This window comes from Siniperca chuatsi, linkage group LG12 (genome assembly GCF_020085105.1).
Source record: "Siniperca chuatsi isolate FFG_IHB_CAS linkage group LG12, ASM2008510v1, whole genome shotgun sequence".
In the NCBI taxonomy this organism is placed as follows: Eukaryota; Metazoa; Chordata; class Actinopteri; order Centrarchiformes; family Sinipercidae; genus Siniperca; species Siniperca chuatsi.
The window spans coordinates 16076798-16100413 of NC_058053.1; the positions used below are offsets into that span (position 1 = coordinate 16076798).

The following is a 23616-nucleotide window of genomic DNA, read 5'->3' on the forward strand; positions in this document are numbered from 1 at the left end:
CCCAGTTGTTGAAATGGCCACATGTTTTGTCCCTGAGGTATGTCAGACAACGTGGCTATAATGGGCTCACCTAGAGGGATGTGACATTCAGCTGCAACAATGAGCCATCTGCAGGAACTTAGTTATTTCGCCCTTTTTGAAAACTGGGACTTTTTTCTCTCTCAATTACATGGTTATTATCTTGGTCACTTAATCTACTCAAATAAGATTGATTTATTCTTTCAAGCTGTGTAAGACTGCCTCTGTCAGAAGGCGCTCAGGCCATGGGAACCATAGTTCCATTGCATCCTCACAATTTTCCCATTTGATGGAGTTCACAATCACTCAGGGTGCTTCTTTGACATACTGATGAGTACACACACAAAGGCTCTTTTATTGTTACAAGTGATAGAGAAGACTACGGCAATGCTCACAATACACGACAGGAAGAGGTGCAGGGTTGTGAATGTGTCATACAAATGCAAACACGCACCCTTAATTGGCAGATAATAATACACTTAGACAATAATATCCAACTGGCAAGAATGCAGTGATCATCAAGAACTTTTCCAGATTGGTTCTCTTTCTGTCTTTGTCTTTATGCCAACATGAACAGATAATTAAGAAGTAAGAAAGACAAAGACAGTAATAAATAACACATATAAGCACCAACATTTTATTTAGTGTAACAAATGAATATATGGAAACCTCTGTGATTTTAAGATAACTCAATAACTCGACTTGGCTAAATATTGTTTTTGTACAAAGGTCATCTCCAATTACCTAAACTCCTCAGAAAACTTCAAGCACTTAAACACTTTAAAGTAACGTTCACTGAAAGAAATATTTATTCACAGCATCGTTTGGCCCCACTGTCAAGGTCAGTGTTCTGGTGCAAGCTTAATTAAAAAAAATCTTTTTTTTTAACTTTCTTTGGTGTAATTTTATTTAGTCTGTTTTTCATAAATCACTTTCAGCTAGACTGTGAGGTCTAACAAACAATGGACAATTATTTGCACAAAAGAAAAATGAATCACAAAAGGTCATATTTAATAGCAGACGTGGATATTTTGAACAGTTTTGCAATTTGATTTTAACATATTTAACTTTCACTTTTCATATTTTTGCAGACCTGTGCATTGAAAAGGCTGTGAATTTGAATAAATCTTGACCTTTAACTTCAGCTTTTTTAGTGTTTTCACCTTCTATTCATTCAACCCAGATGAACACAAATCCTTAGATTTAGTTCTTCATTTCCTATTCATAACATCAGGGAAACTTGCAATAAGGGCCAAAGGTGGTTAATAAGCTGGAAGCACTATACTGTCAACTTTTATACAAGTGTGTTTGATGCTGCGTGCAATGTTAAAGATGAACAAGTCACCCTTTGGATTTATGTTTTGCTCTGAAGGACGATGGCACACTATGAAAGCGCAAATAGCATGTTACTGCGCTGCCACGGGTTCAAGGAGATTGGATCACTTTTTGTTTGCGGAGCGGCCTCAATTCAGCTTGCACATAAAGAGTGAGAGACTAGGAGGGGACTGAGAGAGAGCAGTCTTTGTGGGGTTGAAGGGAAGCGGTGGATAAAAAATTGCCTTGGTGCATCAGTTTTTCTCTGATCCCAACTGGAACTATGAATGTATCTGAGAGATGAGCTATCTGTGGCGGGCTGTGCCACAAGCAGGCCTTTTCTTCCCTCTGTCCCTATGATGAGTTAGCAGGACCTGGAGTGATAAAGCTGATAGAAGGGCTGCTATCAGGTGGCAGTCTGGGTAATTACAACTCTCTATTTGGGGCTTTGCAGTGATGCTGCGGCGATAAGGGGAATATAATGAGGAAGAAAGGCCAGCGATAATGTATCCGCTAAATGGTTCAAAATAGTCTATCATGGGAAAAGTCATCTCAGTGCCTGGAGGGAAACAAGTAACTGTGGATTTGAACCAAAGGGCTTTGCGACAGAGAATATGTGGAAGGTTTAAGCTAAACATACGCCCTGTGGGGGGTAGCAGCAATCAGAGTTCAAAAATCTGACTTTTCACAAAGGGTAGGATAGGCCGTTTTTTAATGATCCAGGAAGTCGTTTGATTGTCGCTGCTATTTTGTTTGGCCCTCAGGGTGTGGAGATATTCTGCAGTGTGAGATTACATATAATACTTTGACAAGCGGCGGTTTAAAGATGAAGGTCTTATCAACCTCGCGGACTCCACATCCTTCTGTGTAGCCATTCTCCTTCCATAATGTGCTTTCAAAGTTTGTTGTATCTGTCAGTTCAGGTCCTCGAAGATTGAACTGACAATCACTCCTCTTTCCTCCCTCTTTACCATCATTCAAGCATTTACACACACACACATTCACTAAATCCTCAGGGCCATTTGCCTGTTCTACTCCCCAGTCTTTAATACACACTGCAGTGTGTTCTATCTTGTATGGCTGTTTTATTGTGAAATACAGATTGCCTCACTAGGGATCATGACCACTATCAATAGTATTTTCACTAATGTGATTAAGTTAATACTGTGCTCTATGAGAGGATTATTTCTCAATTCCTCTTGATATGCGTAATATTTAGGTTGTGGTTGAGTAAATATTTTGGTTCTTCACCAAAATAATTCCCACTGAGACAAAGACACGAAAGTCTGCCCTAAGGAGCAATAAAGACTGTATAATTAGAATGATTAAAGAACTGCACAACTAATTTGGCACTTATTGAATATATTTTGAGAACACAACGTTCAAAATAGGTCACATATTTAAACCACAAAAAATATTAACTTTATTCACATTAATTATGTATTTATTCAGGCATTCTGTGTGACTCATTTGAAGTGATGCTGAAGTCGGCATTGTCTCTTTACCAATCCGATCATTATATTGCTATGCACTTAAGCATATTTTCTACATATTGTAGAAGCTGTAAAGAAACCTCATTAGACAAAATGACTTCTAATCTAAATGCAATCATCTTTAAATAGTAATCAATTGGATCCCTTACAACACTAAACTGTTTGTCATTAACGCTATCAAAGGCCCACTTAAGATAAGATTCTGCAGCTAATGGCGTGTGATAGTGACAAATTGACTTTCAATACTCTCCACATCATGCAGGAAACACTGTTGTCCTTCAGTGTATGTAACATGTTTGCTTCGCTGGAAAATGTATTTACAATTTTTAGGTTTTGTTGTTCAAAATGCCTTTGATATGAATACCTTTGTCTTAATCTTACGCAATTGGAATTTATTTCAGCCAATGATTAATAAAAATAGGCTATGTGATGAAAAGAGTTAACTGAAAATATACAGTAATTATGTTTGAAACAATATTATATTTTTCCCTCCTTAAAGCTTCAGTATTATAATATCAGTCATGCTTTTAGATATTTTTTTTTTAGCAAAACTAATGAAATATATTGGTCCAGATTCGTGCTGTTTATCTGCAGTATAAATCCGTAATCTGAAAATCAGCTGTAAAAAGTGGAGTAATTGGCATGTTGATATAAGGATTATGAAAATCCTCACAACACAGATGAAGAAGAGATGACAACCTTTTACTGTGAGGTGCATTTACTGCTTCTGTCTTGGCCCCGGCCTGCATGGGAGCAGCTATATAGCTGAAAAGGAAGGGGAAGATCCCGGCAGAGCTGTGATCAGACAAGCAGAAAGAAACCACATCAGGTACACAATCAGGACCCCTCCCTCTCCCTTTCTTTAAACCTCCCTGATAATGAGCAAACTTTCATGTGGCTGTAAATACTACTCTCTTCTGTTTGAAGTGGCAAACAGAAGATATTGTTGTTTACCCTGCTCACTTTTTTTCCAGTCAAAGAAAAGCCATCTGATAGCAAGAGGTCAACTTGTGTTATCTTGAAATCAATTTAATTTTAAGAGTTGCTTCCCCTCCCTCCACCTCCAATGGTGCCACTTTGGGAGAATAACAGTAAACACTTTGAAAAGAAAAAGGAGGTGAAGTACACATCCTACAATATTCTTTATAGATTAGGCCTTTTTATGCAAACAGGGATTATCCAGGGATCCTCATCAGCTCGCTCTATAATTTGTTGTGCTTTCTCCCAGAGTTAGTGGAGTGTTGAGCAGAATAAACTGTTTGGTGCTATCATGAAGATTCTTGCACCTCCAGGGGCTCCTATATCAGGGTGATGGCTTTAGCACTTTAGAGTGAACTGTGTGCGATCTCTCCGGGTAGGAAAATGTCCCCATGGGCTTGTTGTTGCTGCTGTCTGCCTTCTATTTGCATGATATTTTTCTATTCAGTCTTATCATCAGTGTGCTGTGAGGTGGGAGTGCTGGCTCCGTCTCAGAGGCTGGACCCGGGCTTTATCGGCAGGTAATTCTCCCACTCTCACTAACTCATCTTGAATTATTTAAGTGTTATTTCGGAGACCCAGGCAGAGGTAAAAGAGGGGGGGAAACACAGACTGAATTGTTGTTAGTGTTTTTTTTTAATCAGATCTTCATTAAATTACTAAATTGAATGAATTAATGTTTTCCCAGTCTGCAAAAATAATAAGCTGTTTTGTGAAATAGATACAACGAATCTTGACATTTTCATCAGCAGGAAACATGCTGCCTGCTCCCCTTAATGCAGGCTCAGCTAGGCCCTGCCATCATCTGAAATCCTTCAACACATGTTATTAAAACAAAACAAAACAGAGGCCATGCTTTAGGAGCAGGACAGTGAGGAGATATGTTTCACTACACTGTCAAACAATCCTAAATAAAATAATAACAATTAAAAAAAACTGCAGAGAGAAATAAAAAATTATGAAATCTCCAGGGGCCCAGTGTGCAGCATGTGTGCAGCCACTGAATTGCACACCTCCATAACTGTCAACTCCCGATAAGAACTTTCCACCGTAACTTATTCATATAATTCATAGCAATTTTTCCCCGTTTGTGTCATGAGAGGCATATGCTCCTGCGGAGTGAGTGGAGCGCTTCATTGCAGTAATGTTATCGAGGTGAATGACAAGCCGACAAAAGGGGCGCACGGTGTTGAGAGATGCTGCGACTCAGTTTAGGCAGCAGGTTTGTCTCTCATCTGGTCCTCTTGGCGCGGATCATCCTCACCTTGTCAGGTTTCCTACTTGAGACAAAAGAGCTATCCTTCAGTGAGCTTTTTCTCCGCTGCAATAAAACAACCCTAATCCTTGTTAACAGAAAATTACAAAAAAATAAATAAATCTCAGGCTCAACACGCAGCAATCAAAAGGGCGCTGTCATGTTGGGATAGGTCAGCGTCATCACTCAACTTTCACCCTGTCAATAATCTCCCGACACGTTATTTATATTAAAAGTAATTATAAATCCAATATTTTTATTTAATAATAACAACAACAACAATAATAATTCCACATTATATATTGTGTAAACTGTCCTCAGATTAGGCTAAACCGTTAAAAAATAACAACAGTATAGTGAATTGAATTTGACATCCATTTATATCCTATTTAAACGCTCGACCTACAGCCTAATTCGTCATTTATAATATTGTTCGATATAGCCCTTCTCTATTTTCCTTTTTTTGTACATATATAATTATGTACAACGGAGAAGGTGCGAGAACAAACCACTTAAACCTGCAATTTACTCAACAAGTCCTGCAGATAACTGTAATTGCTTAGTTGAATATTCGACAACCTAATTTCAGTTGTCGATTCGCTGCCCTTGGGAAAGTCCTTTGAAGTGAAAGTGAAATGGGGGATTTCAGGAAAGTAATTAATTTCACCAAGCGCGATTAGAAACACTTCAGACCTCCTCAGCATTTGCGTATTTACGACAAAATGCCACAATATCAGAAAATTAAAGAAGACATTCTTTACCTCTCTTGTCGTCTTACACACTACTTTTCAATTGCAGTGCCACCCATGGGGAAGGGAAGGGGCAGGCAGAGAGACACCGGTGAGGATGAAAGGTGAGAAAGTGAAGTGACACCAGCAGATTCAAGATGCTCTGATTGTCAATTAAACAACTGAAACAGAGAGGAAGAGGCGATTAGGCGTGTTTTTAATTAAGGGAGAGCGTGTGCGTGTTTTTCAAGTGTTTGATGGCTCAGATTCAATGCAAGTTGAGACTGAACTTCAACAACATGCACCTGTCTGCTGCAGTCACCTTCACCAGATCTGCCAGTGTGTAAGTGAGAGGCTCCTACACGCTGCCATCCTCAGGTATTTCAGGTGCATCCGTCGCTCGAGTACAAAAATTAATTACTTTAATTGAACTAAACATTTCCGACGTGACAAGTTGCTCATTAGAATACATATAATTCAGAATATGAAGCTAAAGGGTCCAAACAACTCTGAGTTAAATAACTCTAACGTAATAAATAAAGATAGCCTATATAATACGAGACGCGTTTATCCTTCAAACAGGGTGGGATTTAAAAAAAAAAATCATCCAGGAGCAGTCTGCGTGCTTGGCGCAACCGCGCATGCGCCAGCGGCACTTTCACTACCTGCCACACAATCCTGTATTTCACATGGGGCAAGCGGGAGTTCTCATTCACTTGCGTCAATGCTGCAGCTGAGTGGTGGCTGACAGTCTCCTGCGACACTAGGAAAACAAGACAACGTTTTTGTTTTTTTTGTTTTTTTACCTCTCCTCTTTGCTAAAGGCGTATCACTGATGGATGCCACCATGAAGCAGAAAACATAAGTTGAGCACTCATAAGGACGCTGCCACTTGTACTTTACGGAAGATCCTCAACGGTGGGATGAAGAATTGAAGTCTTAAGTAAGTAGCCAAAACACGAGCTGCAGATCTTAAATTCATGTAACTGAATTGTTAAACTTTTCAAAGGAGTCCTGTGTTTGATTTGTGTTCTGACTTTGCAAAGTTATTTATACTTTTTTTTAAATATTATTTTTCCAGAGAGATTGTGCCAACATGTCTAAACCAATGGATCACGTTAAACGCCCGATGAATGCTTTCATGGTTTGGTCCAGAGCCCAGCGCAGAAAAATGGCTCAGGAGAACCCGAAAATGCACAACTCCGAGATCAGCAAGAGATTGGGAGCGGAGTGGAAACTTCTCACCGAGTCTGAGAAAAGGCCATTCATCGACGAAGCCAAACGACTGCGAGCGATGCACATGAAGGAACACCCAGACTATAAGTACAGACCGAGGCGGAAGCCCAAGACTCTGATGAAAAAAGATAAGTTTTCTTTCCCTGTGCCCTACAATCTCGGGGAGCACGACGCACTCAAAGTTAACGGGCTTTCCGCAGGAGCACTTTCCGAGTCCATCATGGGAAACCCTGATAAGGCAGCAGCAGCTGCAGCGGCCGCAGCAGCGAGGGTATTCTTCAACCCGGCCATGTCTACGAACCCCTATTCCTTTTTCGACCTGGGATCCAAGATGACTGAGCTTTCCCCACCTTCGTTTCCGTACGCGTCTCCGTTGGGCTACCCGCCGGGAGGCGCCACGGCTTTCACCGGGACTGGCAGTGTAGGTGGCGGGACGCACACCCACACTCACTCACATCCGTCCCCGGGAAACCCAGGCTACATGATCCCTTGTAACTGTACGGGCTGGCCCTCAGCAGGACTCCAGCCGCCCTTAGCATACATCCTGCTCCCCGGCATGGGAAAACCTCAACTTGAACCGTACCCTGCATATGCGGCAGCATTATGATAGACCCACTTTGGACTTCTAAGAAAATGAAATGTGAAACAGAACAAACAAACGAACAAAAAAAAAAAGCTATTCATGCAAGAGTTTTATTATGCATGCACACACTTGTACATGTGATGAAGTGCTCGTCGTCTCAGATATCACATGTGTATGTATATTGATTAATGCCTTTATCTAAGGTAATGCTTATTTAGAGAACTCTCTAATCTATTATTAGGCTACTCAGCCATCACCTCTCACAGCCCAGAGGAAAAGGACTAAAGGATGGCAAAAATGCACACATTTGAGAGGAAAAGGGTATCAGAGCAGTTTGCTCTTGTGAAAACCCATTTTGAAAGGTACACTATTCGATTTCTATCTTCTGCAAGTTGCACCTGCTCGACTAACCTGTTGGAATCAAGGGCAGCACATACAATGAGCATATTAATCACAGGATTATTGTCACAACATTTCTCCCCCCTTGGACTGACTGTAAATGTGTACAGATAAAAATGATTCTAGTTTATTTGCCGTTATAGGCTTAGTGTTTGAGATAGGGCCAGGAACCTACGTATTTCACTAGAAATCTGGTGTATATTTTGAGTTTTTAAACCGTTTTATAGATGTCTGTAATATTTATTGTTTAGTGGAATCTATGGTGACCCAGACAATTTTAAAAAGGACAAGACTAGTTCTGTAATATTTGCACATGAAACGTAGAGGATGTAATTTATTTTGAAGGTGATATTCAATTTCAGTGCATTGCAACTTTCGGGTTTGATTCATCAAACCGTTCCCCCCCTCCAGACAGTAAAAAAAAAGTTCCAATTTAAAGTTTATTCAAGGAGTTTATCATTTCTTGATCTCTCACCCTCCCACTCCTCGTATCATGTGCAGCACAAAAAAACGTTTTTAACTAACTCTTATGGAATTTGTATGTTTTGTGTTTTCTTTAACCTCCGTTATGTACTTCAACCTATTGTTCACTTGTTGAGCAAAGGACTACAATAAAGCGTATTCGGATTAAACGGAAGGGAATCGCGGTTGCAGTTCTTGATGAGATGAACAAGATTGTTATCTTTTTCTTTTCCTGCTCCTGCTCCTCAGTCCAGGTGAAGTGTAAGGTATCCTCCAAAGGCCGCTTTTGTCCGCGCTTTGAATGGCATTACTGGGGGAAATCTAAATCAACCCATTGTAATCAAGAGCCAAAACCTTATTTATCACAATTTTAATCGTGAATAGGAAGGAAGATAAAACGGTTTGGTACTCTGAGCTTTCTTTTCCCATGCTGGGGACAAAAAAAAAACAAAAAAAAAAAAACAGCTTTTAGGCTGCAGAACAAGCTCGTCTTTGAGGCTTTTAAAACAACCTTAACTGAGTATGAGCTCCCAAGTTTAAAAAGAAAAACGAAGTGCATTTAATACAAATTAAAAGGGACACAATGTTAAAAAAAAGCATGCTTTCCTAAGGAGTGCATGTTCTCACGTGCACCACAGTGCGGTGTGTGTGTAGCAGGTGTGTGTGTGTGTGTGTGTGTGTGTGTGCTATTGGGTGGACTAAATTTCAATATAGCCTATCTATCACGTGTAATGTATGTTATTTAAGCAAACTGCCCCTCCTAGGCGACACTGAGAGATTAATTCATAAGGATCAGAGCGATTATGCAAAACTAATTTGGACAGTCCAAGGATAATTATCTCCGTCACGGTTAATTAAACCCTTTCACCACTATGTTCTCCATTGTAACACCCCGATCACTCCTCTCCACGGAACTTCCTTCTTGGCCCCGAAAATAATGCGCAAGTGACCTTGTGTTTCATTTACTGTCTTGAAACTGGTGGCATTTACACTTCATGTTCAGCACATTCAAAGGAAAATTTAGGTTATTTGTGACACCAGCATTTGTTGTTTCTAAGTGCCTTTGAGGTCAGGCCTGTACCTTTTTATATTTCAAGTTTTATTATTAAAATTGCTATGGTTATTGTTATTATTGATGTGCAACAAAATTAAATAGATTAGAATAATGTGCAATGTGAATAACAAAACGTAAAATATGTAATTTCTAAATGGTTTTAGGTGTCATAAAAGGGCAAGCCTGTGATCAAAACACAGAGAAGGTCGTCAAGTCAGTTAAAGAACTTGCATTATGAGTTCAGTGGCCATTTCTTTCTCTTTCTTTGCCCTTTTTATTATATTTTTCTTTCTTGAGGAAAAAGGGGAAGAATGCTGAAAGAACTTTTTTTCAACTCTGGGAGCGTTTAGACGGTCGAGGAGGTTTTGTCTGGGAACAAAACGTGGGTTGGGAGGTTTTGTGAGAGTGTTGTTTGTTGAAGTGGAGCTCAGCAAAAGCGGCTGCTTTCCCTCATTGTGATGAAAGCAATCAGTGGTATTTGGAAAACTGTTAGCATTGTGCACTTCTTCTGTGTCCGTTGTGGAGGATTTCTTTTCACAAGGTTTTTTTCAGCCGATCCAGCTGGCCGGAGTGAATAGCACTGCAATGTGTACACGCTTTGTCCCCCCAAGCCCTTCAAGTAGCCCACATTGAATAGAGTGAGTTGACACTGCATGACAGTGAAACAACATAATAAAAAATACATGAGCGCATGAATAGAAGCAGGCGCATAAATAAATAAAATGGGTGGCCAAAACTGGATAAACTGAATGACAAAACGGTGAAAGGGGAACAAAAAGATATTTAACACGCTAGATTAGCATTAGAATGCAATCTACAAGCCAGAACAATTGATGAATAGGTTTACCGGCCAAGAAAGAAATGGACTAAATGCCTTTTGAATAGATAGCCTGTGTTTTTTTTCTTCTGTCTATGGGAACTGAATGGGAAAGGTGGCGTGCAACTATGGAAATAAGTGGGAGAAAACTTTTTCTTACAAAATGTTTTTCACTCTTGATTCCAAGATCCTCAGTAAATCAGGGGCAATAAAAACCTATTTCCCAGGGTAAGATTATAGTTAAGATCATTTTGTGATTATCTAGAAAATATTTTATTAAACCAAACCAAATGAATATCCTAAACAGAAGTCATGTTTGGCTTCATGGCTTTTGTTGTCTCATCTCATACAGGCTTAAAATAAAGTTTTATAGTTGTAATTAAGGAATAACTTAAAAAAAATTAATTTACAAATGGAACACAAATCTAAATATTCTCCATCCACACAATTATTTAATGAGAATACGTTTTATGTGGCTGAATTGATGACGGGTATACATGGATGCATAGTCATAAGCATCTGGCCTTGAAGTGAAAAGCTGTGAAGGTGCTGTGCAATGTGAGCACTTGGAAAAAACACTGGATAAACTCAAGCGGTTGTTCAAATTAAATAAAGACTTTATTTCATTTAACACACTTATTCAAATGTGCTGTAGTAGCAGTCGTGTGTCAGTTACAAAGCCTTTTCCTTGGCATTAGGAGAGACAGAGAAAATATGTCTTTAGTAGATTTAGTGAGCGTGTTTACATGGGATAAAGACTTGTCCTCCTGCAGAAGCTGTATTAATTTTAGTTGCATACTTTATTGATTTCTATTTAATTCAGAACAAACAGGCAAGTTAAGTTCTGAAATGATAACACTGTTAAGTGGTTTTAATTAAACCTTTCATTCATATTGTTTCAAGAGTGCAATTTGCAGGCCCAGAAAAAAGTATTTTAAATTTAAAGCAATGATTCAAACAGTTACTTCATCAATATTATCTGTGCTATAAGAAGTAGATACACAAAGACTAAGAAATAGGAATTTTGTTTATATTTGAATAAGAAATTAAAATTTTAAATCTAAATACTTGCCTTGGTATTTTACTGTGGTTATATTGACATCCGATACAAAGGGTTCTGCCCAAGATTTAAAGCTATAGCTGCCTCATGTTTTCATAAGCCCCCCGTCTGATGCCTTGATATCATTATGTCTTAGTGTTAAACCCTTTATGTGCCTGTAAGACATTTGTAGAAGTGAGATTAGGCAAATTAACATACATATGTATCACCGGTTCAACCATGTTGACCTTAGAGGGATGTACAATGGTTTCCTCATCCCTAATTCGCCCAGGGCTGCCCCACAAGCATGTGGATTATCACCTGGCTTCAATGGCTTGAGTTGGATCATTTTAGTATTTTTTTTCTGACATGAATAATACATTAATATCATCTCTTTGAGGATATTTTTCCGTATTTGTTTGCAGGAGTCTGCTTCTTGCTCACCTAGTTGTCATAACATGTGTGTGCTGCGTGCAATGCTGAGAGATATCTAGCCAGTGCTGGCTTCTCTGTGAGGAACCTCAAAGAGTCTGATCACTGACTTCTCCATCTCATTTTAGGCAAATCAAAGTGTGAAAAGTCTCTCCTGAAGCAATATCTCCATCATCAGGCTGGGTCAAGAATGTTTATGAAGGCTGTGTGCCATATTACCTGTAATCTCCGGAGTATGAACTGCTGTATTTCTTACTTCTCTATGCTCCCAGGAGGGAAAAAATGCCAAAATTATCTTGCATTGCACCTTTTGCGCAACACCTCAACGTGGCAAATCAAAGCCTCAAAACCGTACATGTCGCTGTGCCCAAGGTCACCGAGAGAAATGAGAAATCTGTGTGTACTGTACAGTCCATCCCTATAAACATGCCACACAGCCTCTGAAGTCTGACTCTGCTTTTAAGAAGTCCAAGTTTGTTTAATAGTACATAATGCAAGAAGTCGATGGACCCCTGCTGGAGTTCAGAGAGGGAACGCTTGAATTAGGTTTGGGTGGGGGGTAGTTGAGGTAATCATGAGTTTTGCAGGTGAGACGAGTGAGCTGCCCTCATAGTGTCTACCAGATCGTCCGGCATTAACATTAGCAACAATATCACAGCTCCACAATTATTTATCATTATATGTTAAATGCATTTTAAGACACTTCTTATATAAGTACAATATTTCTTTAATTGTTATACCCTGACTGTAGCTGATGAAATCATACTTTGATACATCCCTGTGTGGAAACACAGTACTAGCCACACTGCTGATGTGCCCTTCGTAACAGCTAAAAAAAAAACATACATAGCATTGCTTTATCTGCTTAATATTCAGATTTTTTCTTAATTTTATGAGATTTTCTTTTTGAGATGCCGTGTTTCAGAAGTCAACTAGTGAAAATTACACGTTCGTTTTTCTCTTTGGGGTCTCAGGGACCACAGCTGTAAAACATGATTAAATAAAATGGATTTCATATATTTCATATGCTCTATATCTATACTTTTTGTGCAGCACTCCTTATCCATAATAAGTGTGTGTAAATAAACTTGTCAGTAGTCTATTTGGATTTCTGTTATTAGAGTTTTATAACAGTTTGTTCATAAGTGGTCTAACAGGGAGTTACACCTCTGGCATCTAATTGACCCCAAATGTAAGTAACATCACTATGTAGGATAACATACTGTATAATTCCTTGTCTGTTAATGACTTTTTGGCAAACAAAAGAAATATGTATTTCCTCATACATAATCTATATGTATGAGAACACATGAAATATTTTCTTGTTTGGTGTAATAACAATACTTTATGGTCATTTCTGTATTTTGTCAGCTTCATACTTTCATACTTTTCTACATAGTTTTAATAAGGTCATAAGAAAAGAGAAATATTTGAAGGTTGATTTTGCAATCTTTAATATTATTTTGCACATACAGCAGTGCGATATGTGGACCCCAAACAATGAGGAGGTAAAAGCCAATGTCAGAACATTGAACATAGGGCTGACTTTTTTCATCAGATTGGATATCCATGCCCCCCCCCACCCCCATCTCAAGAATTTCTGAAATAGATTTTTACCATCATCTCTAAATAGTCTGAACACATAAGAGGAAACAATTTTGAGGTGTGCTATAAAGACCAACATGAGGGTGTTGTATCCAAGTCAGTTTTAAAACAGAAGGAACACAGACTCTGCTCTCAGCAGTCTGACTCTAAAGCTCCCACTGCTGTCTAAAGGAACTCACTACACTAATAACTCTATATTCATATTCAGTATTATAAGAAGGAACATTATTTTACAAGCCATGTTCACACATTACAAAGGCTGGCTTGAAAATATACAATTTAATATGAGAATACTATATACAAGCACACATATTTATTCTTGAGGAAAAAAAGAAGAGCAGATGTTGTGGGGTGACACAATTGAAGTTTTGACGAGATTAGACTTTTTCAAAAGATCCTATAGCTGCTAGGTAGTCGGGCGAAATCATTAAGTTAATAACCCAAAATATGAGGCATATGATTATTCTATGAATCCATCAATAAATTAGAATAATGTCAGTGAGCAGCCTTAAAAAATGTTCTTTAAACTGACATGACATTTTTTGTTCCATTTCCAAATGACCGCTGGCAGAGATTGCTGGCTCTCATATTAATTCTCAGGTTTTCAAGGAAAAATATATCTATCATAAGAAATAATGAAGTTGAAGAGCTGATGCCCCGAGGAGCAGTCACAAAGAATTATATCTTTCTATAACACAGGACACAGGCAAAAGATAAGTACCTGTCAGTTGGCATACTTTCTGCTACATGTGCCTATCAATAAAAGAGATTATTTTCCCCAGTTATTACAACAAAGATCTGGGGGGCTCGAAGATTGCACCTTTAATGAGAAGGAATGATTTCCTCCTGCACACTCACAATCACACTCGAAATGAGTGAGCTGTAATGCCATCAATTTTCCCTGTCTCTCGATTTTACAAGAACTTATTAAAATGAAATATTGCCAACATTAATTCACAGGGATTATTTATTACATTTTAACAGGATTATGGTGTGCAAAGCTTGATGTGGGATTCACACTCTGTATTGTGATATCGTGGTTTAGCAGTCAAATTCTGCAGACTTGTTGTAATTAACAGTGGCAAAATAGATCATTGCCAAATGATATGTCGCTCCATAGCTAATCTTTATGTACTGAAATGTTGGAACACTGAAGAATGCATTCAGTGGATGGAAACTTGGATTTTGTCTCCATCAGTGGGGGGCGGCTTGTCATTCTGCTTGCAGTACTCTTCTGTTAAAGAGACTCCAAATTGCAAAAGGTGATTTCTTTGTAGCTGTTTATGTTATTGAATGTTATAGTGTCTGGTGTAGTGGTGTTTAATAGAGCTGACATTGATCTCATGACTGTAGCTGTCAGATTTTTTTCCCCCACAACCATAGTGTAATGCACTGGAACAACCATATAGATGCCCCAGTAATGACGATATAAAGAATGCAAGTGTATGTACCAATATGACAGCAAAGCAATAATTTGTACTGCCACCTTATCATATTCAGCAGAAAATCCAACACTTGCAAAACATGCCTTTAATCTCAAAACATGGCTGGTTCATGAAATGTACCATTAGTTATACTGATGAAGGAGCATGACTTCATACCTTGATTGGGAAGTAATGTGAAGGTCCTCAACAAATCTATTATGAATGGTCCTGCCAGACATTACATGTAGGGGTCCTTCAGACATCTCGTACTCTTTAGCCACATCACGCTGTGCCTAATCATATTGTGTTGTGGAAAATGTTTCCATGTTCTTTGTTACCACAAAAAGGGTTACATTGAAGGTAATGGCTTTTGAACATTGTATTTATACTTGCGTTCTTTGCTTGTGTGTGGGAAGAAAAGGGATCCATAAAAGGATGTGAAACAGGGAAAGCAATCAAAAGTCTGGCCTTCACTCTCTGTGCTGCTAACAAAAATGTTACAAGGCTAGGAGCTGCTGAAGTACCTGCAGACAGAGAGACATCTTTGTCTCTCTCTTTTGAGCCACTGAGAGGTCCTTCTCTCTAGATGTTTTTCTTTATTATTCTTCATGTAAGATACATGGTTTTATTCAACCTCTTCTTCTGCAAAGCAAATAGCTGTCTAAGTTACTAATAGGAATTAAAAGTATAAATAAAGAACAGAAGCATATTACATTGAACTGTTGCTACATATGACAGATCCATTGAAAAGTATGGAACTTTCACCACTTTAATTCAAGAACACTGAAGTTGTTTGTATGAAAAATAAAATGGGTCAGTGGAACAGTGCCCCTTGACAGTCCTTTTCAAAATGGAATGAAACCTGGGAATAGCAGCATTTTTTTCCCCTCAAAGAGATGGCACCCATACAAACTCTTACAGGAGACACAAATGAACTTGAGTGTCTAAAAGCAAACCTCTACACTTTGATATTAGTGCAGACAGGTGTAAAAATATACATAGCTAACGCAGAGCAATAATAAGAGATTTATGTATGTAGGGCGCAAAAGAAATGCCAAGCAGTTCCCTGGTGCTGTCAGGTTCATTTTCCTGTTGCGTCATTCACCATGCCAGAGCACAGTGAAGCCAAATATGGCAGAATCCTCTGTTTCTCATACCATGTGCATCATGATCTCTTGTCAGGCAAACAGATGTCTTAGCACCATGAATTGTTGGATGTTTGTATGTGTATGTAAGAAATGAGTAAACAAGTTGAAATATTCCCCCCTTAATTTGATGCACAATGCATCTTGACAGCTAATTCAATTCATGCAGATTCAAGAACCAGTGTCACATGTCAGGTCCTTTCTGCTCAGATAAATAAGTTAGTTTAGTAGCAGGGAGCTAATAACTCCATGTCGCCACTCAACACAGCGAATCAGGCGTTTCTATTTGTCCTGTAATATTATCACCCCATTCTGACCCTATCTAACCTTTTACCTGTACAGTCAATACACTCAGAGGTGATAAAAGACCATGAGTGAATGGAGTGTGTGTAATGTTGCAGCCAGCAGCGATTACAGAGGTAACATGAACACTTGGAAGCAATACTGAGACAGGGCTTTTTGTGCCTCCTAAATTGCTGGACAGCTCCAGGGCTGACATTTAAAACACAACATCACCAAACAAAAACACATTAAAAGAGAAAAGCTGAGCAGGGGGCTTTAAGCAAAACCTGAAATTCAAGTTTTGGCGAAGGCAACTGACCCAAATTTCCTGCCCCTTCTTCTCCTTAACATGCTTCTGCAAGCCTGGGCCCCGGGGTGACGTATCCCTTACACAGGGATTGCCAGTGCATTTACATAGCATGGTTAATGAGAGATCAACACCAGGAAAGCGCCTTGAATATAAAGCTTTCTTGTAAAAATAATGAGCGAGCGATTGATCCATACTCAAACAAGCCGGTTTGCTGAGTTAATACCAAAGGCAGATTATAGCCAGTGCCAAAAGTGCCCTGGCGTGCGACGTCTTTTGCTTAGAGGGTCCCCAAACTTGTCATCACATTAGCACATGGTCAAGGAGTACATCCTACCACTCTCATAATCTGCTTTCCTGCACAATTAGCCTTCTATAATAAGGCAGCTGCCTGACAGCAGGGAAAAAAGAGGAAAATCACTGAGTTTCACATAGGATGGATGGATCATTTACTGCCACTGAAATATAGACTCTGAGGTGATTCTCTCTTCAACTCATCACCTACTACTGGTCCTCACATTAATGTTATAACAACATGGAGGCTTGCTCTTCTTTATTGTGCCAAGCATCTATTGCACTTTGATGAAGCCAGACAAAGGAGGGTAAGGGGGGTAGGGTGAGAGAGTGAAAGAGAGCACCCATGGCCCTCATGGGTAGATGTGTTTTTAGCTCAGAAAATCTGAGAGAATCAGATGTTGGAGAGGGTAAAATGGCAGGGGATGGCAAGTTTTCCAAATAAAATAATAGATAATTTCATTCCGACAAAGGCGAGGAAACTATGGGCAAGAGAACAAAATAGCAGGAAGGGATGGAGAAGGGAAGGGGTTTGAAAAGAATAAGAAGAATTCAGTGCTGCTTCTTGCAAGGGAAAAGAAAAAAAAACATTGATGACACCCGGTTCCATTCTTCCGCTCTCCCCTTTCTCTGCTCCTCGCCTCGCAGCACGGCGGGCTAAGCTGGGAGCTGTAATGTCATTAAATTGCAAATGCTTTTTTTTCATTTCCGACACACACTGTTTACTTATCTGGCAAAAACATATGTTGGAAGGAATCCGTTAAATTCTGCCCATTGCCTTGGGTGAAAGTGCAATAGAAACGGGCCCACTGAGCTCCTTCTGTCGTCTCCTTTTAGCACTTTGCCTTATCTACAAGGCTGCTTAGCAGCAAACTGGCGAGTTCAATGAAAAATGAAGATACAGTGCAAGATTAGGGAAGAACAGTGAGGGGAGAAATGCTTGGAGAGAGGGTCATCCCATTGCAAATGATTTCACTCCTCTCCATCTGCATAAATGACTATTTTTAAGGCATCTCCAGCGTCTGTATATTTTTCTCACTCTGCCACACATTTAATTTCACGCCCCGTGTTCTGAATATGCTTAAATGCATATCTCTGATGCACCTTTAAGCCAGAGGAAAGAGGATGGGGTGGGGGGTGGGGGGAAGTGGGGAGGGTACGAAAGCAAAATTAAAGATAAAATGGTGTGATTTGCACTACAAGTCTATTACTTTATGGCATTTACATATAGTTTACCTCTGCAATTCCAAGATTTTTTTTCTACCACCTTCCTATCAGTATTTCGGCTTGTATAAATATGTATAAATCTTTGTTGAGAAAAAATAGAATTCCTAGCACTGCACTGGAAAGTTTGAAGGGTGCACTTTCTTGCTTCAACTTCTTCTCCTGCTCCCATGAGACTGTCAGCATATCTGCTGGGGGTGTTCTTTCCCAGCTTGCCCCAACAAAGGCACAGGCTTCAAGCACTTTGTGCCCCATGATCCCCAGATACTCCTCCCCTCAGTGGAACGAGTGGGGAGAGGGATCCCGGGTCAAGGCTTGGCCATGACTATAGAGGAAGGGCCTGGCAAAGCCTGATGCAAGCAGGGAGCGGCATCCTTGTCAAACAAGTGGGTGAACAGCTCTGTGAAAGCACAGCATGGACTCCAAGTATGTCATGAAGATTGTCATAGAAAATATTTACAGAGGACCCCAGACTCCCCACGGGTCTCTCACAACATGATAAATAGTGACTACACGTGTGCTACTGCCGTGCTATCAGGTGGATGTGTTGTTCTACAGTGGCGAGGAAGTTTGAGCTGCGAGTGGAAAGCCCGCCCCTAACAGCAGAGAAGAAGAAGGCTGTGAATTGGCCTGGGAATGAAAAGGAGAGAGAGAGAGGCTATTCAGAGCACGATTCCTTTCCTTCATTGTCTGCCCGCTTAGATTTGAATACGCTCACTCAAAGCAGACGAGAAAAATGCTTCAGACCCTCGCATTGTTGGCTTTCTCTCTCTTCTTTTCTATTTGCAATTAAATGCATTTCAAATGGAACAACTGTACAGAGAGCATTTCTGATAAGAAGGAATTCCATTGCCTTTAACCTCCTTTGTAATGGCTTTGCAAATTTTGAGCACTCTTATTATGAGAATTGCACAATCAAAACATATCTTTGAATAGAAAATGCCATACAACTTAAATATTGCTTCATTGAAAATTAAATTGCATTTAAAAATCATTTTTAGTCCTCTGTGTTCCTCATTTCTTAAGCCAATCTTAGTGTTTCTGTTTTGTTGCTTTGTGTGTAACATTGTGCCTTGACAGGACCCTTGTGTCCTGAGCAGTATCATACACACTGGTCCTAAGCATGGGATGAGATCAGTCAATTAGAATTAATGTCATCTGGTCATTTACAGCTAAACACCCTCTATATGCATTGTGTTTGCTTTGTGTGCAAAGCATCAACTGCAAAACCAATCTCATCCTCCAGACATGAATTTTTGAAGGATTTGAACGCTGTAAATAACTCCAAACCCTCTCTTACGAGGTTTACCCCTGGAGCACTTTGTAACTTATCAGGGCTGCCTTGTGCCTCCTCTAATGCTTGCATTATGCTCAAATGTAAATCGGTAAGCTGCCAGAGAGGTGGGCGGGAATCACTGAAGAAAGAATCACTGAAGGGTCTAGCCAATATTCTGATTGGGGCATAGCAAAATAAACAGTATAGTTTTGTTTTTTAGAAGCCATTTGAACAAAAATATACCACACTACTCGGTTATATTCACAAACAAGTGTTCTTTAGTGTTACACTCCAGAGATTTTAGCTTAAGTAATACAAAGTGAGACTCCTGCCTTTGAAATATTATATTTGATAAACTTGGGGTTGTAGGTTTTCATTTTCAAAATGCCAACAAGTATAAAAGGACACTAATATATTCTGAGTAACTGATGCCCAGGGGTCTGTTTTGTATTTCTAATTTCCATCTCTAATGGTACAAGAGACTGATTAGTAATTAGGACAGACTCATTTAAATGCATGTAATGAGCATTATAGGTTTCCCATATACTGTGCACTTCATACTGATGAAAATGGATAGCATCTTCATTAATTTGAACGCATGTTGACCTTTAATGGCAATTAATCTACAACACAGTTCTTCATGCTGCTTGTCATTGAATTGCCTTTACAGTGTAATGAGTATATCATTGGAAATCTCCCAAATAACTGACCTCGAGCATGTTTCGAAGCATAACTATTAATCTTATTTTCCAGTGAATAATTTGATCAGTTTGCAAGAGAAGTGGGTTATACAGAGTACAAACTAGTGCAGAGGGATATGTGGCCCCTAGATATTAATTTGGAGATGGATAGGAGTCTTAAAGAGGATTTAAACTCTATACAGGCTAGTCATTTCATACGACTGCATACCACCCAGCTCACTGTATATACTGTCAGTCACTGCTTGGCATGGTTGAGATTTGAAATGGTGACAGTTAAACTACAAAGATGTCCAATCCTAGACTATTTCATGGCATATTTCTTGGAACATCCTGAAGGAAATGCAAACTGTTAGGGCCAGTCATTCCAATGAACCAGGGCCACCAGAAACAGCAACACTGCCCCCTGCTATTGTCTACAGATACTGCATCTCCCTCTCTGTCTGAACAGAATCACTCTCTCTCTCACACTAGAATATACTGTCATAGTGAATATATAGGAGGCATACTGCCACAGCACCCAAACCTACTGTTAATTTTTGCACAGCACCATTTTTAAAGATCTGCTTTTTGACATTTGTGGTTTCCTCATGTACAAAAAAGACAAATGGCCACAACTACAAATGTCCACAAAATATTAGAAAAAACACAACTGAAACACCACAAAAGAGCTATGAGACTTCTGCAGGAGATTTACACAGTGTTATTTTAGAATACAAACAGAGGAAGGGTGCCACAAATGTAAAAAAGGGAGATTAATCAAAGTGGATTTGATGTTCTCGAATAGAATAGAATCATTTTCAGTAGTGGAGAAGGATGTGGGTTTGGACGTGAATGTTCTTAAGAATTAAGATGTTACCAGGATGTTTCAAAATGCATTATATTAAATAGTTTTAGCTCATCATTTGAATAATTACAAGCATTGGTTAGTTAGAGGTATTTTGTTAATTTGTTAGTTAGAGAGCTGTCATTACATTATGCAATTTACAGGTGATCACATGACCTGTGCTATGTTTTTAAACTTATACTGAACTTGAGGCAGCTCTTATTTTGAAAATGAATATGCAAACCACAACAACATTTACGTGACCCGTTGTCCATTCTCCTTCCTTTTTTTAAAAGTTTAGTTTATGTGCATTTTCACAAGAGTAAAAATACTTTAGATTTGATATGTGCTCATTTAAAAAAACTAACATGAATATGGAGAAGAAACCCAAAAGCCCAGCATGGGTTGTCGAGTGGCTCCTCACATTACACATCATTAATGAAATAATACTAAATTAAAACAAGCAAAACATGTGAATCAGTTGCTTTTTCATCAGTTTCTAGCACACTAAGCTCTGTAAATGTAACTGAAGTGGCCTTCATTCAAAATTTAAAAGGCCTCCTATTATTTAGCCAACACATATCCTATAAAACATGCAGAGTGGGTTAGGTGTTAATTGCAATATTCACAAAGATGTTAAGAAAATGGATGCATTTCTCCATCCACATGGTAACAAGTAGTTCATTTGACACAAATGAATAATCACCATCATTTGTGATTCTCTTTGAAAGACTATTAACAGAATGGTTTCATTTGTCCTTCTTCAAAGATGCATTATGTTGAACCTGCGAAGGGGAACTCCATATAAAAAGACAAATAACAGTGAATAGATGCACTGAATTTTATAACTAAGTGATATGCAATTTAAAACATGTTCTTGCCACTATCCTATTTTTGCATAATACATATCTTTCTATGTTGTCAAAGCCATCAAAATATCCAGATAATCATATAAATATGTTGGCAGTTATCATATTCTATCCCAAGCTGATCAGCAGAAGGTCCCAGGTAAAAGATTTTTTAAAATTCAAATCAAAACCCACCATCCTTTTATTAAAAATATTTTTCACTCACACAGTCATATCTTGCATGTCATATGTGGTAGCTTGTTTCTCTGTGGCTCTCTGGCACCATCCTGTGTTTCAGTAGGAATAATGGACTCTGTTTATTTACACATTTTGAAGAAGTCTGTTTTGGGTAGAAGACATTTTCAGTAGCCAGTTAAAATAATGGAAACAAAATATCTGAAAGAAGAAGATTTTTGTTGTTCAGAGAATTTAATATCACATTGATATTTATACAATTGCTTTTCAGCAGTACACACTGCAGTTTTATTAAGGGTCAATCAGATTAAATTCAGTGTTATTTGAATTCTTACCATTTTGAATAATTTGATAGAAAATCATAAATGGTTAAAACAGTTGAATAAAAAAGAAAAAAAAACAAGCAATTCTGTTTCTGTTCTGTTTTGTTTAGTATTTTTTTAAACATGGACAAGAATGACAAATACATTCTGCTGCAAATACCTAATATTTGTTAAGCATGAAAATTCAAAGAGTAAATCTCATTCTGTCTATGCACATTTACTTGTATTTTTTTCTCCCATTTCCCAAATTAGTTTGCTAAACCTTTAAGTAGGTATGTTTTTTCATTTGATAACATTTGATTTTATCTTGTCTTTAATTGTGTAAGTGTATTATACCATGTTAAAATGGATTCTGCTTTTTGCACCCAAAACATCACATTTTCATTCACATGATAAGCCGTGACTGTGATGAACAACAATGAAGTCATTGGTAAATTCAATAGAATCTCTTACACCCTGAGCTTGATCATTAATTTCCCTCTCACTTAAGCGCTTGTTCTATGTACAGACTCTCATGTCCATCTGATACTTTACCATTTTAAATGGTATTTTGGACTTGGCCACTGATTTTAAATGTCGCTTTTAAATATATAATGATGATATTCTGATGATGAATTCAATTTGCTGACATACTGCAAGAAGATTTGATGTGATATTTTTTATTGTTAAGTTTAGATTCAGACCCCAGGACTTTATATTATAACAAAGCTTGACTGTTTTGCCTACCATGCATTTACAGTGAAATCATATGGTAAATATCTGAAATGAAATCCTATGATATATAGGGTGTCAGCAGGCAAACTGACTCTATAGAAATGCTTGGAAAACAATGCTATTATATGATTGTAGTATTACTGTAAAGAACATCTTTATCAGTAATAAAACAACTCCAGAAATTATGATTACAGTGTAGGGGTTTCAATCTTACCTCAGTTATGGTATGCATGCTGTATAGCTAATCAGTTTCTAGCTTTCATAACAACAGTAAGTAAAAAACTTTGGAAAACACTTCATAACTTTCTCTTTGATGTGGTGGAATACAGACTCACCTTAACTCTGAATACTATTTACACTGTCAGCAGTCACATGCCAGGCCAGAACACATCAGGAGTGTAGGTCAAAGAGTTTAAGTTCTTCTATCTAAGCATCATGGGTTTCATGCATTGTAAAGCTTCTTTGATGGGGGTAGAGCTCCTGCTTCTGAACAAAGGCCGATTAAAGAAAAACACATTTAGCTCTAGAGGGCAGCAAGATATAAATCATGTCCTTTTGATAAGATCACACCACCATCTATAATGACTTCTGATGTAAGCACAGAGCGAGTGATTATCATGACTTTAGTCACACGTACAACCTCATGG

The 23616-nt window shown here is 38.6% G+C and overlaps 2 protein-coding genes across 2 annotated transcripts in view; both read left to right on the forward strand.

The window, feature by feature from the left end:
* Positions 1 to 12832, forward strand: part of LOC122885513 (ATP-binding cassette sub-family C member 4-like) — a 68200-nt gene extending 55368 nt beyond the window's left edge. The window contains exon 33 of the mRNA XM_044216717.1: positions 11937 to 12832. The gene's annotated coding sequence lies outside the window, so the exon portion shown is untranslated. The remainder of the gene's footprint in view (positions 1 to 11936) is intronic.
* On the forward strand, positions 6463 to 8641 carry sox21b (SRY-box transcription factor 21b). The gene is made up of 2 exons (XM_044216725.1): positions 6463 to 6729; positions 6868 to 8641. The coding sequence occupies exon 2, from the start codon at positions 6883 to 6885 to the stop codon at positions 7627 to 7629; it is 747 nt and encodes a 248-aa protein (XP_044072660.1). The 5' UTR covers positions 6463 to 6729; positions 6868 to 6882; the 3' UTR covers positions 7630 to 8641.
* Positions 12833 to 23616: the final 10784 nt, after the last annotated feature.

What these genes read in the sequence shown, in the direction of transcription:
- sox21b (XM_044216725.1), top strand. Translation starts at nt 6,883, where the DNA reads ATGTCTAAACCAATGGATCACGTTAAACGCCCGATGAATGCTTTCATG.